The 25474-nt window shown below is 39.8% G+C and overlaps 1 protein-coding gene across 1 annotated transcript; it reads left to right on the forward strand.

Annotated features, from left to right (window-relative positions):
- Positions 1-3925: 3925 nt before the first annotated feature.
- Positions 3926-13868, forward strand: LOC137276638 (cytochrome P450 2C3-like). Its single transcript, XM_067808249.1, has 4 exons — positions 3926-4358; positions 9025-9543; positions 10109-10549; positions 11630-13868. The coding sequence occupies exons 1-4, from the start codon at positions 3968-3970 to the stop codon at positions 11809-11811; spliced, it is 1533 nt and encodes a 510-aa protein (XP_067664350.1). The 5' UTR covers positions 3926-3967; the 3' UTR covers positions 11812-13868.
- Positions 13869-25474: the final 11606 nt, after the last annotated feature.

Genomic DNA, 25474 nt, shown 5'->3' on the forward strand with positions numbered 1-25474 from the left:
TTATGAAGACTGATGTTTCTGATTTGTTTTATTGCTTTTCTTATATCGATGAAATATGTATTGCCCGTGTATACGAGGTATTTGTATAATTAATTTTATTGAAAGGGTGGAAAGTTACCTCCTAGTGTCGGCACCACAGTTTCTGTGTATACAGCGCATAAGTAAAATGTGCAGAACTCGTTTTGTGATGGTCTGTTGTGATATACTACTGGGATCCAGCCAAATGTACACAAGAACACACGCATCAACTATATTCCCAGAAAAAAAAGTTAAGCGCCAGCCTTTTTAATAAATAAGATGGATCTTGGTGGGAAAGTTGTCCAAGGTACCAGGCTAGTAATCCAGCGAGCTTGGAGGTAGCGGGAACGAGACTACCTGCTTATACATCACTATTAAACTTAGATTTCACTTGTCCAAAATGACTGTCAACAGACCCCAACCAAACAAATAAAAAAAAACAACCCCACCCACCCCATGAAAAAAATATAAAAAAAATAAATAGAAATAAATATATAGATAAATATAGGAAAGTAAAATAAATAAATAAATAAATAAATAAATAAATAAATAAATAAATAAATAAATAAATAAATAAATAAATAAATAAATAAATAAATAAATAAAGCAAACAATAAAACCCCTCACACACACACAAAACCAATTAGACAACGTACACGGGCAAAATATACTGGGTGGCGCTGAACTTTTTATTATTAGTGTTTTTCAAATTCGTCTTTTCAGATGTCTTGAAATCCACCATACATTTCGATATTATAAACTTGTCCATCTGTATATACATAGAATGCATATTTCCAGAATGCATTCAGCTATCACTCCTCTTGTGTTTAAGGTCCGGGTTAGAATTGATCTTCAGGAACCCATGCTTGCCGTAAGAGGCGACTAACGGGGTCGGCAAGCCAGACCTGCTGGCTGTCATCTCATCGTATTCCAGTTGCGTAGATCGACGTTTATGCTGTTGGTCCCAGGATTGTCTGGTCCAGACGCGATTATTTACAGACCGCCTCCATATAGCCGAAATATTGCTGAGTGCGGCGTAAAACTAAATTCACTACTGAAATGCTTATTCTAAGATGCTTCGGTGAAAGACCAAAGGCGTCGACAATACTTTATCAGACATAATGTGCACCTTTTGCATTACGTCACAATGTGTTGACGTCGCTGCGATATCCCGTCTGCCCCCTCGTAATCGAACCATTTTGCATTACGTCACAATGTAATCGTCGTCACGATGGATGTCAGTTGCCATCGCCTCGTACAGCCTCCCACAGCAAACTGCTTCGTCGCATCCCGTTTCTTGGTTTGCATTTGCATCAAACAGCTAACATCACTGGTGGAAACATTACGTTTATGTTTTCCGAAAGATAAATGTCTCATAGTTCGACTCAAAACTTTACAGAGACACGGTCATTTTTGCAATGTTTACATTCCCACAATGCAATCGTGGAATGTCGCATGACGAGTCAGCTTCAGCTGAATGTACTGATCTAAACTTTCGTTGGTAGTAGAAATGAGATGGTCATATTGCCTTGTATGGTTTAAGAGAATCACAGATGCAATTAAAAATATCTAGAGAATATTTAACCCGAACATAAACCTTCACCAAACTGTTCATCATTTGTTTTTCTAGTAACGTTTGTCTTAACGTAGGGGGTTGACACGTCAAAGGAACAGCGCGTCAGTTAGCCATGTGTGAGGATTCATAATTTAGGTCACAGACACAGTCGTTTGTTTTCTGCCATAGATTCATTGAAATTAGGTTTAGAAATCTTAGAAAAGAAATACAGTTTGTTCTACCACCATGTATAGTGTAATAAAGCACACTTTCGTATTATTACACTATACATGGTCCACCAATAATTAAGGGAGGGAGTGAGTTTAGTTATCCGCCGCACTCAGTCAGCAATATTGCGGTGGTCTGTAAATAATCGACGATCCAGTGATCAACAGCATGAGCATCGATCTACGCAACTGGGTACCGATGCCATGTCAACCAAGTCAGCAAGCATGACCACCCGATCTCGGTAGACGCCTCTTACGACAAGCATGGGTTACTGAAGGGCAATGTTCTAACCCTGACATTCACGGGTCAGTTAAGATATACAGTTCGTTCTACCACTATGTATAGTGTAATAAAATAAAGCACACTTTCATCCTGAACTATTATACTTATAGCACGAGGACGCTTAGAAAAAAACAGAACAAAAAACAACAACAGCAGCAGCAACAACAACAACAACAAAATATCATAGATACAGAAGTAAAAGCAGCCTGAACGTCTAAAACTACAGATTTTAATAAACTAAAAATAAAATATCTACCATGCCACAGATCGCCAACAACCGAAGGTACATCACCATGGGGATTTACGGTACGTATGCTTCATGCAAGGAGCTGCATTTGCAAAACATATTTACAAAACATACTTATCAAAACTTACCAAACAATTACATTTCTTTTAAAATCCCATTAACTCAATAACAACTAACATATCAAAGAGATCCTTGACAGACGAACAAAATACCGAAAAGAACTAACGACAGTACACAAGATAATACGTAGTGAATGGCTATCATACCTAGATAATTTGATAACCTGCAAACCATCAACTGCCTCAAATAATAACCTCCACAACAATTTTAACATTACCGTTCCTTTTGCCGGAAGTGCGTCTGTATGTCAGATTCACTAAAATTATGAAATTCACAAAAAGGCAATGTTAAATGAACCTAAACCAAGAATCTATCAAAATGGTATTAGATGGCCAAATTATTAATTTTCATAATTAGACTTTTACTCTGTCATTTCAGTTTATGGCTAGATTGTCTAAAATTGCTACAAGATGAACGAATGGTGTAAATCCAGTTAGGGCCCATGCTTAGAATAACAAGACGACCGAGGATGCAAGTGAAGCCAATAAACGCACAGTGGTATCATGCTCTGTCTTTGCACCACATTCACCCATGGTACTTAAAACAGATATTTTCAGTTGTGTCTCCTCTCCATCATCTGTTTTCACCATTTTTTCATGGGGCTAGACATTCTAAAGGAAGTGGTTTGGACTGGTTACAAAATGCTCAATGTCATCTTAGATTCTTCTAGTTTATGTGGCACAATGTCAAGGTATTGGATTCTGCCTTTACTTTCATTATACTTTTTAATTTTGGTGCCTCTGTGGAACTGAATACAGTTTCCTTGAACGTGCCCATTACAGGATAATAACCACACATTATGGTATATTCCACCATACCTGATTTGAAACTGATGACAATTGTTCTTTTGAAATTCAATTAATCAACAATTTTAATACTTTCATACAGATATCATAAGATAAGATAAGATATTTTATTGCATGACGTTCCATAATTTCGTACAGAAAGTCACTATTACTACAAGTGTCTTCAAATCACGACCTCTGCAATGTACTGATCACGACCAGTGCGGTGTATGTACAGTTTGATTTTCACAGAATGGGCGAAACACTCTGAGTTTTTGAAGCCAGATTCTCGAGATTGTGTAATAATTTGGTCAATATGGTTCCCAGTAATTACATCTATTGTCAAATAAGATTCTATCGTCACCACCCTGATCAGTACAACCACATGACTACAAACAAATACGTCAGCAATATGTTAAAGTAATGAGAGATATGGAATTAAAGCACCAAACATTCAGCTTCACATCCGTCCTAAGCAATAAGCCTTTACAATCCATATGTTACTCCAGAGCACCAATTATTACACATTTGCCGTAAATATTCTCGAAAATGCGATCACTATCACTGATGCGTTCGCTGTACAGAATCACTATCACTTGATACCTATGGTGCAGGGTTCCAAATGGTGTGAACCACTGGGCTACAGCACCGCCTCTCTGTGGTCTGATTAACTGCTATAAATACGCCTGCAGTACAAGCGGCCTGACCTACATAAGCTGACAAGGCGTCGAAATGGCAGCCTTCTTAACTTCAAGCCCTGCTGCCCTCGTGGCTTCTATGACACTGCTGGTGGGGATGCTAGTGTTTAATGCATCTCTGATACTGGTGTTTATCACTGTATTATTAATACTATGGCTGTCAACACGGCGCCCTGCTGGATTCCCACCTGGACCCCCTCTTCTACCAATAGTGGGCAACATATTTCAAATGGATGCAGACCCCAGAGTCGCTTTCAGCAAAATGCGACGTCAGTACGGCGACATCTTCAGCGTATACATCTTCCATAGGCCGATCATCGTCCTCAACGGCTACGACGTTATGAAGGAGGCTTTCATCAAGAACGCCGACTTCTTTTGCTACAGGCCATATTCCTTTCTAACAAATGTTTTCAGTGAGGGCAAAGGTAGGTAATTGTTTAGTTTACCTTAAGAAGTTGAAAGTGACAGTTGTTAGACCACTTTTACCACTGTTATGGACATAGCACGGGGATTTTTTATGCTGGCGTTTCCCTGGGTGCCATGTCAGTCAGAAATATGCTCAGTTCCAAAAGAAACGCGGCATTCATGTTTGTTTTGGAATTTCCATAAGTATCTTATCAACTTTACAATCATAACGCACGTGCATGGTAAATGTTCTTGGAAATTACTTTTTGGAATAAAACATCTGAAACAAGACTTGGATGTCACAGAGACATACAGAGCCGTAACCTAAATTCGTGGATAACCTTGATTCGTAGATCGCAGAAAATGTTATACCAACTCGTAAATTAAGTTTTGACTGACGTCTCGAAGCGGTATTTCGATGTACATACAACGCCACGCATAGATGACGAAAAAAGTTCAGAATCTCTGCATTACACGATATAGTACACTGAATACAATTATTGCTAAAATGGATAGAATTATCATTAAAACGCCTGCACGTTATCAGAAATGAGCGGACCACTGTAACTTGATAATACCCGCAAAATGCTTGACGAAGGTCCATTATCAAGCCCGTTGTTCGGTAACGTCATGAGTGGCTCAGCTGTTGAAGTTAAATCACCTACGGCTCGTTTGAACTTGGGTTCATTATTGACGATATATCTGGCTCGAATTCGTCACATGAACATTTGCTATTATGCACTCTCTTGCCTGTGCCAACCATAACAATTGTACCATAAATTGTCATATACAGCAAATGAAAACAATGGCTCCTTGTAGTATGTGCAAAGGTCAAGGTCGAATGTCGTCATTCACCTTAGTGACGTCATCTGTATTGTTCTATGACGTGTCTATATTTGTAAAATGTGTGTCAGTGACCTTCGACGTTTGGTGTTATCAGTAAAATGCTTCTAAACCGATGCCGTTGTTTTTGCTCCTATTTTATTAAAAATCATATTCATTTTAGCTATAATAATAACGGTAACGCTGTTTTTCAGGGCATTATCATTTGCAGGAGCCTTCGATCTTTTCATCTACCCTCCTTCGTCGGGCAGTTAATGAAAGACCTCAGGCTTCTGCAGATGATAATGCCCTGAAAAATAGCGCCACCCTTATATTTTCCAACATTGAGGTGAATAGCCCCAGATCACTAATACCACCATTACCAATTTTTATCTTTTCGTAAGAGGCTACTAACGGGATCGGGTGGTCAGGCTCGCTGACTTGGTTGACACATGTCATCGATTCCCAATTGCGCAGACCGATGCGCCTGTTGTTGATCACTGGATTGTCTGGTCCAGACTCGATTATTTACAGACCGCCGCCATATGGCTGGAATATTGCTGAGTGCGGCGTAAAACTAAACTCATGAGTTCCTGTGATGTACAATATTCAGTACGATGGGACTGATATGGCAGTTTCATACGACCAGGTTTATACACAGCGATTTCAGTCAGTATTGTAAGTAAAACTGATAATATTAATAAAAACGATTTAGACATTTTATGAAATGTAAGGGCACACATGTTTACACTAACTGTATTGTTCAATGAATTTGTTTGTGACGTTTGGTAGATAAAAGAATTATGAATATTGATTTACCAGGTGCGAGTTTGTCAAGAACGTTTTATGATTCATTATCACTGTTTTCGATAATACAATCAATTCAAATTCGATTAAAACATATTGTAACGGCAGGATATCTAACTCAAACAATGTATATACGAAAACGGGTTAAAAATATAAAAACCTTGTCATGTTTTAATTTGGACAAACTTTATTGTAATAGTTCCGTGCTAAAAAACACGACCCGTGAAGGTCCGGGGTAGAATAGGCCTTCAGCAACCCATGCTTGCCATAAAAGGCGACTATGCTTGTAGTAAGAGGCGACTAACGGGATTGGGTGGTCAGGCTCGCTGACTTGGTTGACACATGTCATCGATTCCCAATTGCGCAGATCGATGCTCATGTTGTTGATCACTGGATTGTCTGGTCCAGGCTCGATTATTTACAGACCACCGCCATATAGCTGGAATATTGCTGAGTGCGGCGTAAAACAAACTCACTCACTCACTGCTGAAAACGATCTTTTCGTACCTCTCACGCCATACTTATGACGAGAAATAGTAACATAATCATAAGAAGAAAAAACAATGTCCTAAATGAATATTCAATGAATGGTCAGGTGCTGAAACCGATATCAAACAGGTGCGCGAGTTGCTCAGAAGACACGCAGTTAAACCGTCTAATTATTGATATATATATATTATTATGTTTTGTCAAAAGAGTGTTGAATTCTGAAACAGCAGCCGAGACCTTTTGTACAATTGATGGAAATTAGGTGAGATATATATCAATCAGCAATCCAATGTCGTCTTTTTCCCACGTCACAAAATGCACAAAACATGACATGACGCCATGTGGCTGTTACTCCGTTAATTATGATGCAAAAGTAGTCAAAATACAACTACACAAACATCAGAAAATGGGAATCTAACGTATATAACGGATATGGCCATCCAAATAACTACAGCTTGTACAACTTGTACACTGGCATCTTTTCACAGAAATTGTGAAACTACCAAAAAGGTATCCCCTCACAATGGGGAACTTTGTACTCGAATTATTTGGTTCACCGTGAACAACACATAACGAAAATATAGTGTCCGTATCCACAACAAAGTCTCTTCACGTGATCTCTGCTACGTTGGCCTAGTGCTATTTAAGCATAGCGGGGTTATGCCCCTTTCTACATGCGTGGCCTCTCTGTTGACGTTTGACGTCATAGAAGACAATACAATTCTGACATTTAAAGCGGGTCATTTTTAATGTTGAGCGTAGAACGTTATGCACTAGCACAGAAATTCATTTCGTATACATTTATGTCGTTCAGATATCAAGCTGTATTTTCTTCGCTCACACTTAAAGAGCGAAAACAGAGAAAAATGTGCTTTTTAACGGATATAACAATTTTAATGAGAAAAAAAACAACAGAAACGCATCAAATAAACGCATGCCCTGAATTTTACGCATGCAGGTGAATTTAACTTAACTTTCTCAAGAAAAAAGAGAAAAAGGACCCTATAAAGATGTGACGGCTGTTTCTGTTGTGTTTTTTTCTGAGAGGTACGTAGGACAATAGGCCATGTCTACGTGCTCTTGGGATGATTGATGCAGGTTCCAGTGTTGTCAAAGTCGCACAACATATGGGGGCACATCGGACGACACTGATTTCATCGTTGAATATCGTCGTTCAAACGAATTCGGTGAGAGATCGACCTAGAGATGGAAGGCTACGAGTGGCGTCACGCTGGTATGATCGTTACATCATCACGTCACATCTTCGCAAAGGTTTTCACAGCAGACCAGTGTCAGGAAACACTGTGCGTCGACATTTGGCAGCACACCGACTACACTGTAGGAAGGCCTATGCTGGACCGATTTCGACGCCATGGCACCGTCGTCTGCGCTTAGCATGGGCTCGCCAACATCAGCATTGGAGATATGCACAGTGACAGAACGTTGTTTTCTCAGACGAGAGCCGTTTTGTGCCCACGTTGCAGATGGAAGAGTATGGCGACGACGAAAGTAACGCTTCAGAGACTCGTGAATTCGGGAAGTGACCGCTAGGGTGGGTCATCCCTTATGGTGCGGGGTGAAATAAGCTACGGAAGCATGTACTTCTTGTAATCTTCTGAAACAACGGACAAGGTCGTGGAAGGGGTCTAACTGGACGATGCTACTTTGATGAAGTCTTATGCCTGTTGTCGTCCCCTTCTTCAGGCCCAGACCATAGTTGCAGTTCCAACGCGATAGTGCTCGCGCCCATTATCGCAGGACAAATTCGGCAACTCACCACATCCAGACAATGGTTTGGCCTCATCTTAGTCCTTATTTAAATCCATTGGAACATCCCTGGGACGAGTTGGACCAATGCCTTCGTCAAAGACCAGTGGCCCGTTTCACGAAACTCTCGTAAGCCTAAGATCTCATAACTTTTCTCGTAGCATTTTACCTGGCATACTGTAACATAGGAGGTGCATTGCTACAAGAACAGTTACGAGATCTAAGCCTTACGAGAGTTGTGTGAAACGGGGCCCTGATCCGACATTCGTAACTACTCGTGTCATTCCGGCAAGCCGGATGTCACGGAAAGAGACGGGAAGCTACGAATGCCTGATTCCAGTAACTGGTAGATATGTGACTAAAGATCAATTCAAAATCGGATTGTTATTGTATATAATATGGTTCGTTATTACTCATGTGGCAAGTGTGTTGGTATATTTGGATACTAATCTCGTACGTCACGCGAGTGTCGTATCGGGTTGACCTGTGTCGTAACGACTTGACCTGAGATTCTAACGATATCCCGATAACCGATGAACTCTGACCTTCGTGTCTTCTGATATGAAACATATCAACGCTCGTTGATAAAAGTAAAAATATCTTCGGGAAGCGTATGTTTTCACTTTATTAACTCGTGGTGATATATTTGATATTAGAAGACACGACGGTGAGATTCTCTATGTGTGTAGTTTCTGTCGTTCCCATTCATATAATATATCTCCAACACAAAAGAAGTATACAAGTTCTTAATTTCATGACGATGTCAAGAAAAAATACATATAAATTTCCTGTATGTTTCAGGAATATTTACCACAAGCGGCGCAACATGGAAAGACATAAGGAAGTTTGCTGTCACCACTATCAGAGAATTGGGGATGACAAGTTCAGTCGCTGAACAGAAAATACAACAAGAGCTGAGTCTACTTTTGAATGCTTTCGAGGATGAAGGTTCAAAGGAGTTTGATTGTAAACAGATTCTCTTCACTGCTACGTGCAATATAATTTCTGGAGTTTGTTTCGGAAGGCGGAATTATGAATACAATGACCCAAGACTCAACAAGCTAACAGTTGCAGCAGAACAAATATTTAGTGATTTAGGGAATGCAAACGTGGTCGATATGTTCCCAGCCGTAAGGCTGCTGCCGGGAGATTTCTTTAATTATAAACGTCTTATGAGAAACATTGCGGTTATGAGGAAGGAGATATCTCGACTCACTGAGATCTGCATGAACCACTACGACGAAGACAACGTTGAAGATTTTGCCTCAGCCTTCATCAAGGAGGTGCGACACAACAAGCAGGAAGACAAGGCGTTTGATGGTAAATTGAATTATATGTAATGAGTGGGTGTCTGTGTTAAGTAATTGATGTATTTTTATGCAGACGGGCAACATACCTTCTTTACAATATTGATAAGGCTTTCAAATCCCCTGTTGTTGATGCTTTAAGTCTGTTGCTTTAAACTGATAATTTGTAAACAGTCTCTATGTGGTACCTTCAAACTTAATTAGAGTCCCCAAATCTATTGTCAGTGGTGTTACAATTTACAAATGTTGCACAATTGTATAATTCTTAAACAATGTTGATACCTTCATGGTAACAGTTATATAAAGCAATTGAACTCACATTTATTGACTTACACTTTACAAATGTTGCACAATTATATAATTTTTTTCAAACAATGTTGGTACCTTCATAGCAACAGGTACATAAAGTAATGGCAAGTCACGACATCTATTAACTTACCATTTACAAACTTAGCACAATTTAATCATTCTTATGCAAAGTTGGTACCTTCATACTAACAGTTATACAAAGTGACTGAAGTCCCGAAATCTACACAAATTTTGCACTGTCTAAAGAAAAGATTACCACTTTTGTCTAGAAAGTCACCTACATATGGCAATTATCGACCTCTTTATCCCCGGAACGTTTGATGTCGGCAACGTCCTCAGGTGGTCACTTCTACATCTACTCCACTACCCGGAAGTCCAGGAGAAGTGTTTCCAGGAGATCAAAGAACACATTGGGCTGGAGAGACGACCCACGATGATGGACAAAAGCAAACTTCCTTACGTTGAGGCTACATATACAGAACTGTTGCGACACGCAGATTCTGCACCCACAGGAGTGCCCTATACAGTCCCCCAGGACGTTCAGTTAATGGGCTATACGGTTCCCAAGGGTGTCACTATATTGCCCGTGATGAACTCAGTGCTCCACGATCAGGCGACGTGGGGGGATCCCCAAAATGTCAGACCTGAGCGTTTCCTGGACGATGAAGGGAAATTCCAAAAGAGGGATGAATTTGTGCCCTTTTTCCTTGGTAAGACTTTGACTGATGATGTGAACTTTTCTGCTTATATAGCTTTTCATTGTGATTGTTAGTTTTGATAGTGTGGTGTTTGGCAAGATTCGGGAAAACAGGATAAATAAGTGGATATCGCCTATAAAATATCTCGCTTGCATCTCAAATACAATATCGTCAGCCTCCCCATTTATGTCTGCGAGATTCGGTTTGGTACCTCCAGTTCTCTTGAACGTTGTTGATGGGTCCGATTAAGCAGCTCTTCCGCGGAATCCAGTTCGCTCTCTGGGCAATCCGTAGAGGGGCAAGGATAGAGGTGGGTGCGATTATGAGAAAATAATGATACAGGCTTGGTGATGCTTCTCCGTGGCGGCATAGATAGGGACGAGAGAGTTGTTCCCCTTTGATGTTGGTGCAACATTTGGTTATGTGGCAGCTGGAAGTAAACAATCTATTAACTTGCGCAGCGCTGGCAGCCATATCGACTTAATTTCTCCTAATAAGTCAGGTCTACATATAGTTGGGGATCCAGACAAATGTAGAATACACCAGGAGAAAATCTGAAAATCGAAGCTTATCGCTAGCAATAAAGTCAATGCCACAATTCATAAATATTTCGAATATTTTTTAGTGGAAATAGTATGAAATACAAAACAAAGAATCATATCAATGCATGTCCTCACCCTTGATCTCAAGATATGTGAAACATGTGGAAACTCACTATGAAAGACTGTATACAATTTTCCTAGGCGAGGGTGTAGAGCACAATCGCAACGTCAGTGTGGACTTTGTTGTTGGTTCTGTATTGGACGACACCCCAAAAATGAGTATCAACCAGGCGTTCTATGTCATGTATCAAACACCACACACTCAAGTTTGCAAGGGAAGGCTATTTAGACAAACACTGCCCAGCTCTTTTAAAAACAATTTTTGGCTTGGATAATGCCTGCTGAACAGAAAACTGAAACGGAACGGAATTGAACTGTACCGATATCAAATATCCTGGTGTAGCCAAACCCCACAAGTGTGATAAGTAAAATGATTTATCATTTGTGTTGAATACGCAATAATGTTTCTGGTATTAAATCTGTTTGACAGGACGTCGAGCGTGTGTAGGACAACCCCTGGCTCGCATGGAACTCTTCCTGATTCTCACCACTTTGATTCAGAAGTTCAAGTTCGTCCCTCCAAGTGGAACGCTGCAACCTCTGATAGGAATACTGGGTTTAGCCAATACTGCTCCCCCTTTCAAGTGCAAAGTAATACCAAGGGACATTTGAAATGATCACCACTTCATAATGATTAAATGCGCTCGCACTGTATTTTTCTATGCGAAACGGTTTCTGTTACTGAGAATCTAAGAATCTAACAAGGTCGGCTGTAAATGAAATTTCCAGGCATCCTATTTGTTAAATGTCAGTACACCCGCTGACTGGCTTGTACTTTGAGGGCCAGACCCAATTAAGCCTCTCTTGAACTAAATCATGATTGGGCTGAGCTCACCTAAGATGTAGGTGCAGTCATGCACCCAGACAAAATACTGTCTTCTAGATGAAGATTAACGGAAACCATGTTCTTGTCTACAGTGAACTTCTTTATTGCAATGAGTGCAACGTGAAACGCTGATCATTATCAAAACATCATACCAAATCTGTGAGGTTTTTAAATTTTTTTTGTAGATTGTTAACCACCATTTTTATTTTCAGGGAAAACATTCTGCAAAAAGTAATGAAGGTATGATATTTTGATTATTATGCATTATATTGAGCATTTAATGTTCATTAGCTTTCGAGTTATACTGCAGTTCATCGGCCCGATTTGAGCTGAACGAACTATAACACCATCATCAAGCAAGTGGTGATCGGATATACTTCTTATCCAAGTTGCTGGGTTTGTTAGTGGACTTAATTGACACGTTTCCATGTAGATGGCGTATAACTTCTCAGACAGTCATTTTTAAAGTTGTGAGTGAGTGAGTTAATATGTATCGTCACATCGGCAATAGTGCAGCCATATCGTGACGAGAACAAGTAATATTGACATTGTAGATCAAGAATATAAGAAACTAAAACCCTGTTGACGAAAAACAGTAAAACCACTAGTATATATCACAGATATCCATTTAAAACTAGTAATTATATCTGAAACAGTTTAACTATAGAGGATAATACAATCTAGAAATGGGCTGTAGATTGCCAACACCTGAAGGTAGATCACCACACTACGGTTAAAAGTTGTGAAGATGACGGAACACCTAGTTCTAAATAATCACTTGCTCAATGGTACCTTCGCCGAAACGTCGCATTCATTGAAAGTTCTTTTCATAGAACTTGGTTAATCTCCAGGAAAAAACACAAATTCAGAAAAACCTATGTACATTAACCACGATTTTTCGGCCTGTTTAGTTCAACATTATATTATATTCGATCGATACACATTTCCAAAATGTGTCAGGGTTTCCTGTGTGACCTTTAACCTTTCTCAATGTTCCGATATGATTTGTAACTTTTTTTGTGCGTGAACATAAGTTAATGTTTTGGGACCATAGTAGTATCAAACCGCCCTATCCAAAATAGATATTTATGGATCGATACACGTTAACGATGATCTAACATAAACTGATGCATGGGCGTATATTTCCTCATGAACTACAGCGCACCAATGCCCTCTTAATCAGCAGTTGATTGTTTGATGTTTGACTTGCATACAAACACAAACAACATATGGCTTAATGTTTATCATTATGTACATGAGACGTGTACATTAATACCCGTATGACTGCTTAGCCTTGCAATTATAAAGTCCTAGGGTTTCACAGTGTTCTTGCCAGCAGTAACCAGTAATAGTCCATCCACTGATTTTCCCATTCCCAGACAGATTGCGAGTTACAAATTTGTCTCCTCTAGGCTGTATGACAAAAAATAGATCTCAACTGTATTTTTTTAAATAGTCAACCTTCCTTTCATGTCGGCCTATATTCCTACAGCTCCAGTGTTTGGTGTTTCAAGTCACAATATATGACGTCCAAGATTTCTAAGCGAGCCATGCCACTCTTGCATCCTCAAAATTAGAGATTTACATCACCTTTTTAATTCTCGTCCTTTTCAACATTTACATAATCGATTTGTGCGAAACACCTCGGTCGTTATATTGCCAATAGTCAGTACATTGTCACTTGCATACTCAATTGTATGGGTTTTCTGGAATGGATTTCCGACATATATTCAGATGAAAGTAGTATGTAATGTATCTTTTGCATTTACCTTCATTTTGCCATTTGTATTGTAGGACGTGTACACTTATGGCTGGATAAAAAACTTTGCCTTGCAATTAAAAAGTCTTATGTTTCACTGTGTTTCACATCATTGATAACCATGAAATAGTCAATTCCCATCCACTCAATTTCCCATCTATGTATACAGATTCCAGGTGACAAACACTACGCTACATGACAAAACAGATGATTTCAGCATCCCAATAAACTTTCATTTCATAATGTACAATCGTTAACCTTCCAATAAACTTCCTTTCATGATGCACAATCTTCAACCAAGATTTCTAGGAGCATCACACGACGCATGCTCAGATGTTTGGTCACGTGGACATTTCAGAATCAGTGAAGAAATGATATCAGATGCATTCCCTGTATGGACTTGTACCATACGTTCCCGAATCAGGTGTTTTTATAATTTTATTTCAAAATGTCTAAACAAGTGGGTGAGTGATTGTGTTAATATTTATTGTCACATCGGCAATATTGCAGCCATATCGTGACGACAACAACTAATACATTACATTGCACATTAAGAAAATTAGACACTAAAACCGTGTTGGCGAAGAACAGTAGTGCGTGAGTGAGTCAATATTTAACTCACATCGGCAGTATTTATCGTGACGAGAACATTTTTGACATTGAAATGGAATACGGAATACGGGTCGTCAAAGGATACTAAAACAACTAGATTATCACAATCACATTAAAACTGGTATGGAAAGGTAAAACTAATAGCACTATTTGGACAGAGCACCACAAAACACGGGCTAAACATAGCTAACAACCAGAGGTAGATCACCATACCTGGGTCCATGGGGACTTACAGTACTTTTGCTACCTGCATAGATCCTAGCTGGATTTACACCATTTACGATGGCAGGAAGATTTGTCCACAACTTCAGAATTTAAATTAAGAAAACGAGTATGATTAAAAAGTATGGTTGAACAAAATTGACTATGAACGTTTCTGGGAATCGCGTATCCTCTGAAGAACAATACGTTTACGCAACTTCAAGTCCCTTTGAGTCTACAGCCACTAACAATCGCAGTATCTAATAAATACCACCTTGTTTCAAAATACACATTACATATGCACAAAAATATTCAAACTTTATCTAATAATTTTACTTCCTTTAAAAATCCAATTATGAAATGATAATTAGCATGAAAAGAAAGATTCTAACAGTTTTCAAATTGAATTATTTATCCCTTGTGACTGAAAACCAAACAAAATAAAACGACATGCATTGAAGTTGCTATTTCATTTGATTTAAGAGGCAGTGATGTACCCAGTGGTTGTGTGGTCACGTGGTCACGCCAGGGGCCTGGGCCTATTCCCTTCATTGGTGTAACTTGAAGAGCCGGGTTTTTTTAATTTCACATCGTTATACTACTGTCAGGGACATTGCATAAAAAAGCGACCGATCACTCTCACACTCTGCAGGGGGTTGTGTAATGTGTACATGTTCATTGTTGGAACCAATACTAATTGTCATTACTGTTGTGTATACATTCGGAAAAAAAGCATGATTTCATTTTTTCTGTTTGCTGTCAATGTCATTGTGGAGTAATTGAATATGAATTTCCCAATTGCTTGTGACACCATTTCGAGACAAAAAAATTCATAAATTTATCACAATAGAGACCTGTAGTTATCAAATGTTGCTTATGATGTATGATGTAGAAATGACCAGACAATGTGAATAATTTTAATTTGGTGACATAAAATATGACACCGTCCTATAAACTGACCACATGTTGTCTTTCCGTAATCGGACACCAACCTTGTAAGTACCGGCCTATAGTAATGGAAACCATTTATTCAGTTAATGAATGAGTGGGTGAGTTGAACGTTAACGTGACATCGGCAATATCTCAGCTATATCGTGACGAACACAATTTACACAATAAAAATGAAAACATTTTGAAGAATAATGTTTCTGGGAATGGCGTATAGTGCCCATGGGCTCCCCTCTGTCCCCACTCCTCACCGAAATTTACATGACTGCCTTTGAACAACAAGCTCGCAGCACCTATCTGCTGGTACCGGAAAGTCGATGATCGCCTCGTCATCCTACAACAGGACCAAGATCCAGAAACCCTCCTGCATCACCTCAACCAACAACATCCTCGCATCAAGTTCACCACAGAAAAAGAGACCAAAGGCCAACTTCCCTTTCTAGATGTCCTCGTAACTAGAACCCCGCCCAACATCATCCAAATCAGTGTCTACAGGAAGCCAACCAACTACGATCAACACATACACCATAACTCCAACCACCCCCTGAGGATAAAAACTGGCATCATCTCCACCCTCAACAGGCGCACCATCAATCTTTGCCCTGCCGACTCTACTGCAGAAATCCAGCACCTTTGCCTTGTCTTCGCCTAGTTCAACCATTACCCACCCAAGCTAGTTGACAAAATCATCAGCACCACTGTCCATCCAACAAGAAAACCAGACTCAACCAAAGCCGAGTCAGCACCCATCCGCATCTCTCTCTCTTTCTCAGGAAAGACCTCCTACCACATCAGCCGTCTCCTCAAACGACAAGCCGGCATTGAAACCCTTTTCACCAGCTCCACCCCCTCTGAAAACTCCAAGCCAATGGTAGGAATACTGCCAAACATCTAAAACCCAAAGGAGTTATCTACAAGATCAGCTCTGACTGTGGTGAGGCCTATGTTGGTTAAACTTCCCTCCCGATAAACCTCAGAATTAAGGAACACCAGGCATCAACCAAGAAATCAGATCGAAAATCAGCCATCTCAGAACACAAAATCAACTGCCCTGGTCAAAACTTTGAATGGGACAGTGTGGAAATATTATCAAAATACCTCCACGACTTTACCAAAGGAAAACTGACAGAAGCTGTCCAAATCCGCCGACACAAGCCTTCAATCAACAGAGACCAAGGATTCCTCATTTCCTCCGCCTACAATGGACTCATAGAAACAACAGGACAGGGCACTCCAACCATCGTTGCCAATTAAACCCTATCTGCTATGTATACCCTGGCTCCCTCCTATTATCATTGCATTACTGCCCACCTCATCTGCTATGTATACCCAGATCTGCTCTGGCTTCCTCCGTATTCTTACTGCATTATTACCCACCCTATCCCCTATGTATTTAAGAAAATACGGTTCGTTCTACCACCATGTATAGTGAAAAAAAGCACACTCGTGCTTTAACTATAATAGTTCAGGGCGAAAGTGTGCTTTATTACACTATACATGGTGGTAGAACGAACTGTATTTCTTTTCTAAGATGCCGTATTCAATAACTTCTAAGCCTAATTTCGATTAATCTACGGAAGAAAACAAACGACGGTGTCTGTGACCTAAATTAAGAATCCTCGCGCAGGGCTAACTGACGCGCTGTTCTTTTGACGTGTCAGCCCCCTACGTTAAGACAAAGGTTACTAGAAAAACAAATGATGAACAGTTTGATGATGGTTTATGTTCGGGTTAAATATCTTCTCTAGATCATTTTATTTACATCCGTGATTCTCTTAAACCATACAAGGCAATATGACCGCCTCATTTCTACTACCAACGAAAGTTTAGATCAGTATATTCAGAGGAAGCTGACTCGTCAAGCGACATTCCACGATTGCATTATGGGAATGTAAACATTGCCAACATTACCGTGTCTCTGTAAGATTTTGAGTCGAACTATGAGACATTTTATCCTTCGGAAAACATAAACGTAATGTTTCCACAGTGATGTTGGTTGTGTAGTGCAACTGCAAACACCTGTTTATGTTGAGGGTGTCTTTGAATATATTTAAGAGCAGTTAGTATTGCGTTAGCTTCAGCTGTAAAAATAGAACTGTTTGGTAATCTAGAAGATATTGTTCTGGATCCAATGACAGTGGCAAAAGCTACAGCGCCACCGTCCTTGGACCCATCTGTAAATAAGGATTTATAATTGCTATATTTATGTTTTAATTGATGATATTCTTGTTTGTATTGTAATTCATTTGTTGCTGATTTTTTATATGTGGTCAATGTTAGGTCCACTTGGGGCCTGACCAACTGCCAAGGAGGAGAAGAAAGAAGACGGGAGGGAGCTATGTTTTCCAGCTCAATGCCGGCCGAAGAAAGAAAGGGTTTAATTCTGTGTCCTAGAGGCGGGACAAGCGAGGATTTCTTGGTGTATAAATCCTCATGAAGGGGATTGAAAACGCAGTTATAGGCAGGGTTAGATTCATTAGAGTATAACTTAGTAATGTACTGTAAAGCTAACTTTATACGGCGGTGCTCAAGAGATGGTTCATCAGCCTCAACATAGAGACTGTCAATAGGTGAAGTTCTGAAGGACCCAAGACAAAGTCTTAGGCCTTGGTGGTGGACAGAATCAAGAAGTTTAAGATTGCTTTTGCAGGCTCCGCCATATACGATGGAGCCATAATCAAGTTTTGAACGGACCAGTGATCGATATAGGTGTAAGATCCCCTCCCCACTTTGAGTTGGAACCAACTTTCAAAAAGTCAAGAGCCTTCAGGCATTTAGTTTTAAGGAACTTAATATGAGGCAGAAATGTTAAGTGGGAGTCAAAGATTAGGCCCAAGAACTTGGCCCAAGAACTTGGCCAAGAACTCTGATGGGAGTGCCATCTAGAGATAGTTCTGGGTCCTTATGTGGCTTATATTTTCTACAAAAAAGGATACAATTAGTTTTGGATTTAGAAAACTTAAAGCCATTTTCAAGACATCATTTATTTATTTTGTTTAAACACAGCTGCAGTTGCCGTTCAATAGTATGCATAGTTTTCCCACGACAAGAAATATTAAAATCATCCACAAATAACGATCCATCAATTGAATCATTTAAAACTTTTGCTAAACTATTTATCTTTATACTAAAAAGAGTAACAGACAAAATACTGCCTTGTGGAACACCCTGATCCTGATTGTAATGATCAGACAGGGTAGAACCCACTCGGACCTGGAATTGTCTGTCATTTAAAAACTTGGCAATAAATTCAGGCAAACGACCTCGCAAGCCGAAGTCATGTAAATCTCATAAAATGCCATATTTCCAGGTAGTGTCATATGCCTTCTCAAGGTCAAAAAAGATAGAGACAACGTGTTGTTTTTTGATTAGTGCGTTTTTCACAAATGATTCTAAACGCACTAAGTGATCGACAGTACTTCTATTTTTACGGAAACCACATTGTATATCTGTGATAAGGTTATTTGTTTCCAAGTACCAAACAAGTCGATTATTTATCATGCGTTCCATGGTTTTGCAAACACAGCTAGTTAGTGAAATAGGTCGATAATTGGACGGATCAGTATGATCACGTCCAGGTTTAGGTATTGGTATTACTATGGCGTCACGCCATGAGTGAGGAAAGTTACCCGATGTCCAAATATCATCAAAAATATTTAGAAAAGTTTCTAGGCAGGATTCTGGTAAATGCTTTAGGAGTTGATAATGGATGTTATCAGCTCCTGTAGCAGTACCATGGGCTTGATCAAGAGCAGTATGGAGCTCATGAAGAGAAAAAGCTTCATTATAATCTTCCCCATTATCTGAATGGAAGTTAATAGTTTTCTTTTCTTGTTGTTTTTTATACTGCTGGAATTTAGGTACATAATTAGAAGAGGAAGAATGTTTAGCAAGGGTTTCGCCCAGTTTATTTGCAATATCTGATTTATCCGTTAGTAATTGATCTCCATGTTTAAGATAATGGACTGTAGATTTAGTACCTTTACCTTTAATTTTCTGGACCATGTTTCATACCTTGGACATGGGTGTCCGAGAATTTATTTTGGATACATAATTTTGCCAAGATTGGCGTTTGTTCTGTTTAAAAGTACGCCGCGCTTTAGCATTTAAAATTTTCAATTTATTTAAGTTATGCACCATAGGATGGCGACGGAAATAATGTTCTGCTTTTTTCCTTGCCTTCCTAGCTTGTTTGCAGTCATCGTTGAACCATGGTTTTCGGATATGTGGAACTGCAGAGGACTTTGGAATACACTCATCAGCAATGTTATTTAGTTCACCAGAAAAGCACTTGATAGCATCAGAACGTCAATAAAATGTTCAGGTTTAAGTTTGTCAGCACATTGTATAGTATATAAAGGCCAGTTAGCCTTTTTAAAATTCCATCTGGATAATGGAGGAGTATCAGATGGGGTCACACGTTTAAGTATTGTAGGAAAATGGTCACTTCCACAAAGGTCATCTTGGACTGACCATTCAAATTCATTAAGTAAGCTGGAGTCAGTTATTGATAGGTCAAGGGCTGAATATGTTCCTGTTCCAGGATGTAAATATGTATCTGCACCATCATTGTATATACATAAATTATTATTTGAAATAAATTCTTCAATAATTTTACCTTTAGTGTTTGTGGTCGCACTCCCCCAGAGCGGGTTGTGACCATTCAGATCGCTCATGAGTACACATGGTTTGGGAAGTTCATCATAGAGAGATTGAAGATCAGCCAGAATAAGAGTTGATGATGGCGGAATGTACAATGAACACAGAGTAAGTGTAATGTTCAACGTAAGTCGTACTGCAACTGCCTGAAGGTTTGTTGTGAGTTTCACATGACTGTGGATAACGCCATTTCTGACAAGAATGGATGATCCTCCAGTGGCCCTATTATCAGCAGGAGAATAATAATGATATGCGCTGAACTGACGAACGTTTAAAGAATCTGTCTGCTTCAGATGCGTTTCTTGTAAGCAGATTGCTGACGGTTGAAGGTCTTGGTCTCATAGATGTAGCTCATGCAAATTATTTTTAAGGCCTCTGCAGTTCCACTGTAAAATGTTCGAAGAAACTATTTCTTTGGGGGGTTTATTGGGGATCTACCCCTTGACTTTCGAGAGGGTGACAGACTATGTGCCCTGTGCTGGATGTTTTCGGACACGTCCATGGCTTCAAGGGATCCAAACCTATTGTATATCTGGATCTTATCTTCTGCACCTTTAGAGGCTCTATCACTCTGAGCTTTCTTACAAGTATCATTGTTTGGTTTCACTTTGGTTTTTGAAACCTGTTTCCCATAATTTCCAATAGAGAGTGTTGGGGTAGACTGCGATGATGATTTATCCTTTGACACTGACCGGGATTGAACTTCAATTGTGACTGGTGTTTTTGATAGTGATTCGATGGTTTGTGTTGACTGGTGGGGTGAGTATACCTCAGGTGTATCAGTGTCAACCCATGTCATATCAGTTTGGCATGATGTGGAAAAGGTGGACATAGGTACAGTTGCTTTTTGACTCGTTCCAGCGGATACTCGAGTAACTGAGGCATATGACTGATTTGGTTCTGGGGTCTGAACAGCAAGCTTTTTGGCATCAGCAAAACTAATATTTCTGGTGAATTTAATTTTGTTTATTTCCATCTGTTGTTTCCATAATGGACAGTCTTTAGAAAAAGCTGAATGAGTGCCAGAGCAGTTTGTACATTTTTTAAAGTTACTATCACAATCTTCAGTCACGTGAGTTTTTACACCACAGTGAGCACATGTTATGGAATTTGTGCAGTTATTGACACCATGTCCATACTTTTGACATTTAAAACACCTCAGAGGGTTTGGAATATAAATGTCAACGTTGATATTGCAATATCCTGCTTTAATTGATGCTGGAGCAGTTGGCGAAGAAAAATGGAATAAATAGGTATTTGTTGGTCTATTTTCAGAATTTTTCCGGGTCATGAATCGTTTCACAAAAGTTACTCCTTGGTCCTTCATTTCCGAGGCAATGTCCAGTTCATTCATAGCGGCAAACAGTTGGTCCCGGTCTCGCACGATGCCTTTACTTGAGTTCAAAGTTCTATGCGGAGTAACTGATACCGGTATTCCAACGAATAACTCAGTGGACATCAAATTTGTTGCCTGCTGTTTTCTACTACATTCTATGAGCAGAGAGCCTGTGCGTAACCTTTTTATGTTAGAAACTTCACCAGCAATACCATGCACACCTTTTGATACCGCAAAAGGATTGAGTTTTAGAGGTGATTTGTCAAGTGTCTCGATCACTAGAAATCGTGGCCAATATTCATTTGAGTTTGAAGGTCGTCGATCATCATCATCACTGTCCAGTTGACGCTTGTTTCGTTTTAGGGGGGTTTTGTATTCCATAGTAAGTGTATAAGTTTCATCATCCGAGCTCCCCACCCACCACGGAGTATCACAAGGACAATGCTAAAAACAAGCGGGTCTCCAGCTTGCAGCACCAAGGATACCCGGATGATATACTCCAGTAGAAAAATTAAAAGATTAATTATTCCACCAGATTGGCCCATGAGCCACCGCCTTCTGGCAACTCTAGGCAAAAACAGACATTAACTTGGGTATTGAAAAAGTCCAAAAGTTCGCCAAGACTTTAAAACATATCAAAGGATAATTTTCAAACTTTGGTGCAACAGTACAATATGTAGCACAGGGCTTGGCGTGACCAGCCGATTGATTGAATTGGGCCTATTCAACCATCCGTCTAGGTGAAGTTAGGCCCGAAGTGGTGTGTTGGGCAACAGGATCACCTAGTCCTTGTTCCAGTGCCTTCAAGAACCAGGATCCCCTCCTCCAACCCACGGCCAACAGGTTGCCCAATTTGGTCGCCTCTTACGACCAGCAATGGGGTGCTGTTTACACATTCTGTCCCGGGTCCACACGGGAGGAGAGCACTTAGCGTTACCCAGCACCCACCACGAGGAGGTGGCTCTTCATGGGTGCCCAGACTAGAATGGCGCAGCGACATCAACAAATTGTGACGTAATGCAAAAAGTGCACATTATGATCTGATAAAGTATTGTCGGCGCCTTTGATCTTTCGACGAAAGCATCTTAGAAACCTTGTTCCGCCTCCTCAATATTGGCCTCCTCGCATTGTTACTTTATTATTATTAATCCCATTGTTGTTATTGTTAATCCTTTTGATGCATTCCTTTATGTTGTCTTACTTAATCCCAGTTATATGTATAGAAGCTGGTTCTGTGCTGTGTTGCTTTACACTTGCTTGAAAACGGTATAAGAAGCTATACCGAAACGTCGCGTTATAGAAATAAAGAAGTTGTTATCCATAAAGTATTATACTTTTCTATTATCCATCAACTTCTAAAATGTCAATCAAACAGATCAAGAATAAAACCTGTCAACGATGGACTGCAGAAATACCAGACATGGACATAAAAGTAGCATGGACAACTAAAACATTTTAATTAAAGCGGACAATGCAATATAAAAGTACAGGCTAGATTACTAACAAGTGAAGGTAGGATATCATACTAGGGACCATGGGGACTTCCTGCATGGGACATCGCAGGAGTTACACCATCCCCTCAGCCGTTAGCAATTTAGACACATCTAACCATGCATAAAAAACTCAGATATGCTACGACTCAAAAAGTAGAATGTTTAACTTGACTTTGAATACACGTACCCTCGCAGTAGGACCAATACTTCAACCTTCTTTGAGGGTACAGCCACTAACAATCTAAGTTACTAATGTAGTCAGTTAATGCATTCTAACATTTCGCATTATATATTATCATGACAATCGTATGTACTAATAATATTACCAAGGTGCGGTTAATGTGACAATCATATAATCAAATCAAGTGTCAAATCAGGCCTACCGGTACAGCGAGAACTGACACACTGACACTCGGGTCTGCGAAATTAAATGGCAAATGACAAATCTGCAGTCTGAATGTATTAATACGGGAGTAACAAACTATACCAGATAACAGATATAATTATTACAAGCGGGATATGCAAGTGCAATATTTAATGTGTACTAAGAATTAGCATGTCATTCAGTGCGTCATTAATCTGTAAGAACAAAATATGTTGTTGAAATACAAGCTCCGAAATTGTTCTACGTATATTTTATCTTAATGTGGAGCTTAGTTGTACGCCACATATTTCGGCAGTCTGTAAATAATCGTGTCTGGACCAGGGAATCCAGTGATCAACAGCATGAGCATCCATCTGCGCAAATGGGAACCTATGCCTGCGAGATTGACCACCCGATCACGTTTTTCGTCTCTTACGGAAATCATGGGTTACTGAAGGCCAATATTCTAACCCGGATCTTCACGGGTCTCATGAGTTGGAAACTAGAAGGGCTCTTGTTAGAGAACATACTTCCGCCTTGCACAGCGTGAGTGAGTGAGTTTAGTTTTACGCCACACTCAGCAATATTCCAGCTATATGGCGGCGGTCTGTAAATAATCGAGTCTGGACCAGACAATCCAGTGATCAACAACATGAGCATCGATTTGCACAATTGGGAACCGATGACATGTGTCAACCAAGTCAGCGAGCCTGACCACCTGCATGATCCCGTTAGTCACCTCTTATGGCAATCATAGTCGACTTTTGCCTTGCACAGCAGCCTCCATTCACTATTACACTTTACAGTACCATTGTATAGTTGTAGTTCAATTGAATGTCACAGAACCGTGCCCCGTGTCATACCTAACATAACCACAAAGATTCATTCAAATCCAACCATAACTGTTTGAGATATTGTTCACATTCTGGCACACAATCAAAACCCTCAATTATTGCTTTTCACGTGCAGAAGATGAGCACAACCTATAGCGTATGACTTTAAAAGCCCCAAATGCATCTCGCAAATTAATCCAAGACCCCTGCAAATATTGGAAAAGAAAATGGGACAAGCTGGCGAATCAAAGAGCGTCGTTACGAGGACCTTCAGCTTTCATCCCAACACTTGTGAGGTCGTTTTGCTCATTCTAAATCGACAAATGACCAGTCAAGATCAGGAAGACCGGAGGTCACCACACCAGCCCAAGATCGCCACGTCTGCTTCACCCTTATACTGCATCAGGCTAGTGGACAGATTTGGACGAGATGATGTCTTGGTGTAGGTGGCCATAAACCTGCAAATCGGTTTGGTGCTCGTCCAGAGCAATCTAACAACTCCAGCTTTGTTTAAACAAAATCAGTAAGTGGCGTTTGGAAAATGGATTTAAATTTTCAAAAACCTAAAACTAATTGTAATTTCTGTCTCTAATATAAACCTCATAAAGATTTATACTTAAATAACACGCCTATTTAAGTTGTCAAAGATGCTAAATTCCGGGGTTTAATTTTTGATGAGTAATTGACCTTTCGACTTGATGTTAAATATTTAAACATAAATATCTGAAGGCCCTTGATTTGCTTAGAGTTGTACCTAATGCTAAGTGGGGAGGGATCAGACCCCCACATTCACAACCGGATTATCGGTCCATTGTCTATGGATGAGCCTGTAAAAGATATCTTAAACTTCTTGATTCTGTTCATCACCGAGGTGTATCTTGGATCTATTCGTACTTCTCCAATTCACAGTCCTTCAGCCGCTGGTAACTGTAGGATAATTTAGCCAAAATTTAAAATAACAAAGGTACTACGTTTACAGTGAGTGAGTGAGTTAAAAGCCATAGTCACGTCGGCGATATTTCAGCCATATCATGACTAAAACAAGTTGTAACTTCACCATAAATACATGTAAATTATAAAAACATGTCAACGAAGGACAGTAAAACGAACTAGATTATCACAGTATGGGTGCTAGTAAAACTAACACCTACCTCTAAAATTGGATTCCAAATTCAGACAAGACAGTATAAAAATGGGCTAGGAACCATGGGGACTTACAGTACATTCGCTTCCTGTATGGATCC

Source organism: Haliotis asinina, chromosome 3 (genome assembly GCF_037392515.1).
Source record: "Haliotis asinina isolate JCU_RB_2024 chromosome 3, JCU_Hal_asi_v2, whole genome shotgun sequence".
Lineage (NCBI taxonomy): Eukaryota > Metazoa > Mollusca > Gastropoda > Lepetellida > Haliotidae > Haliotis > Haliotis asinina.

Excerpts from the sequence above, each read along its gene's own strand:
- LOC137276638 (XM_067808249.1), top strand. The coding sequence starts at position 3,968 with ATGGCAGCCTTCTTAACTTCAAGCCCTGCTGCCCTCGTGGCTTCTATG. Across the intron at positions 4,359-9,024 it reads TGTTTTCAGTGAGGGCAAAG|GAATATTTACCACAAGCGGC; the intron begins GTAGGTAATTGT and ends TGTATGTTTCAG. Across the intron at positions 9,544-10,108 it reads GGAAGACAAGGCGTTTGATG|AAAGTCACCTACATATGGCA; the intron begins GTAAATTGAATT and ends ACTTTTGTCTAG.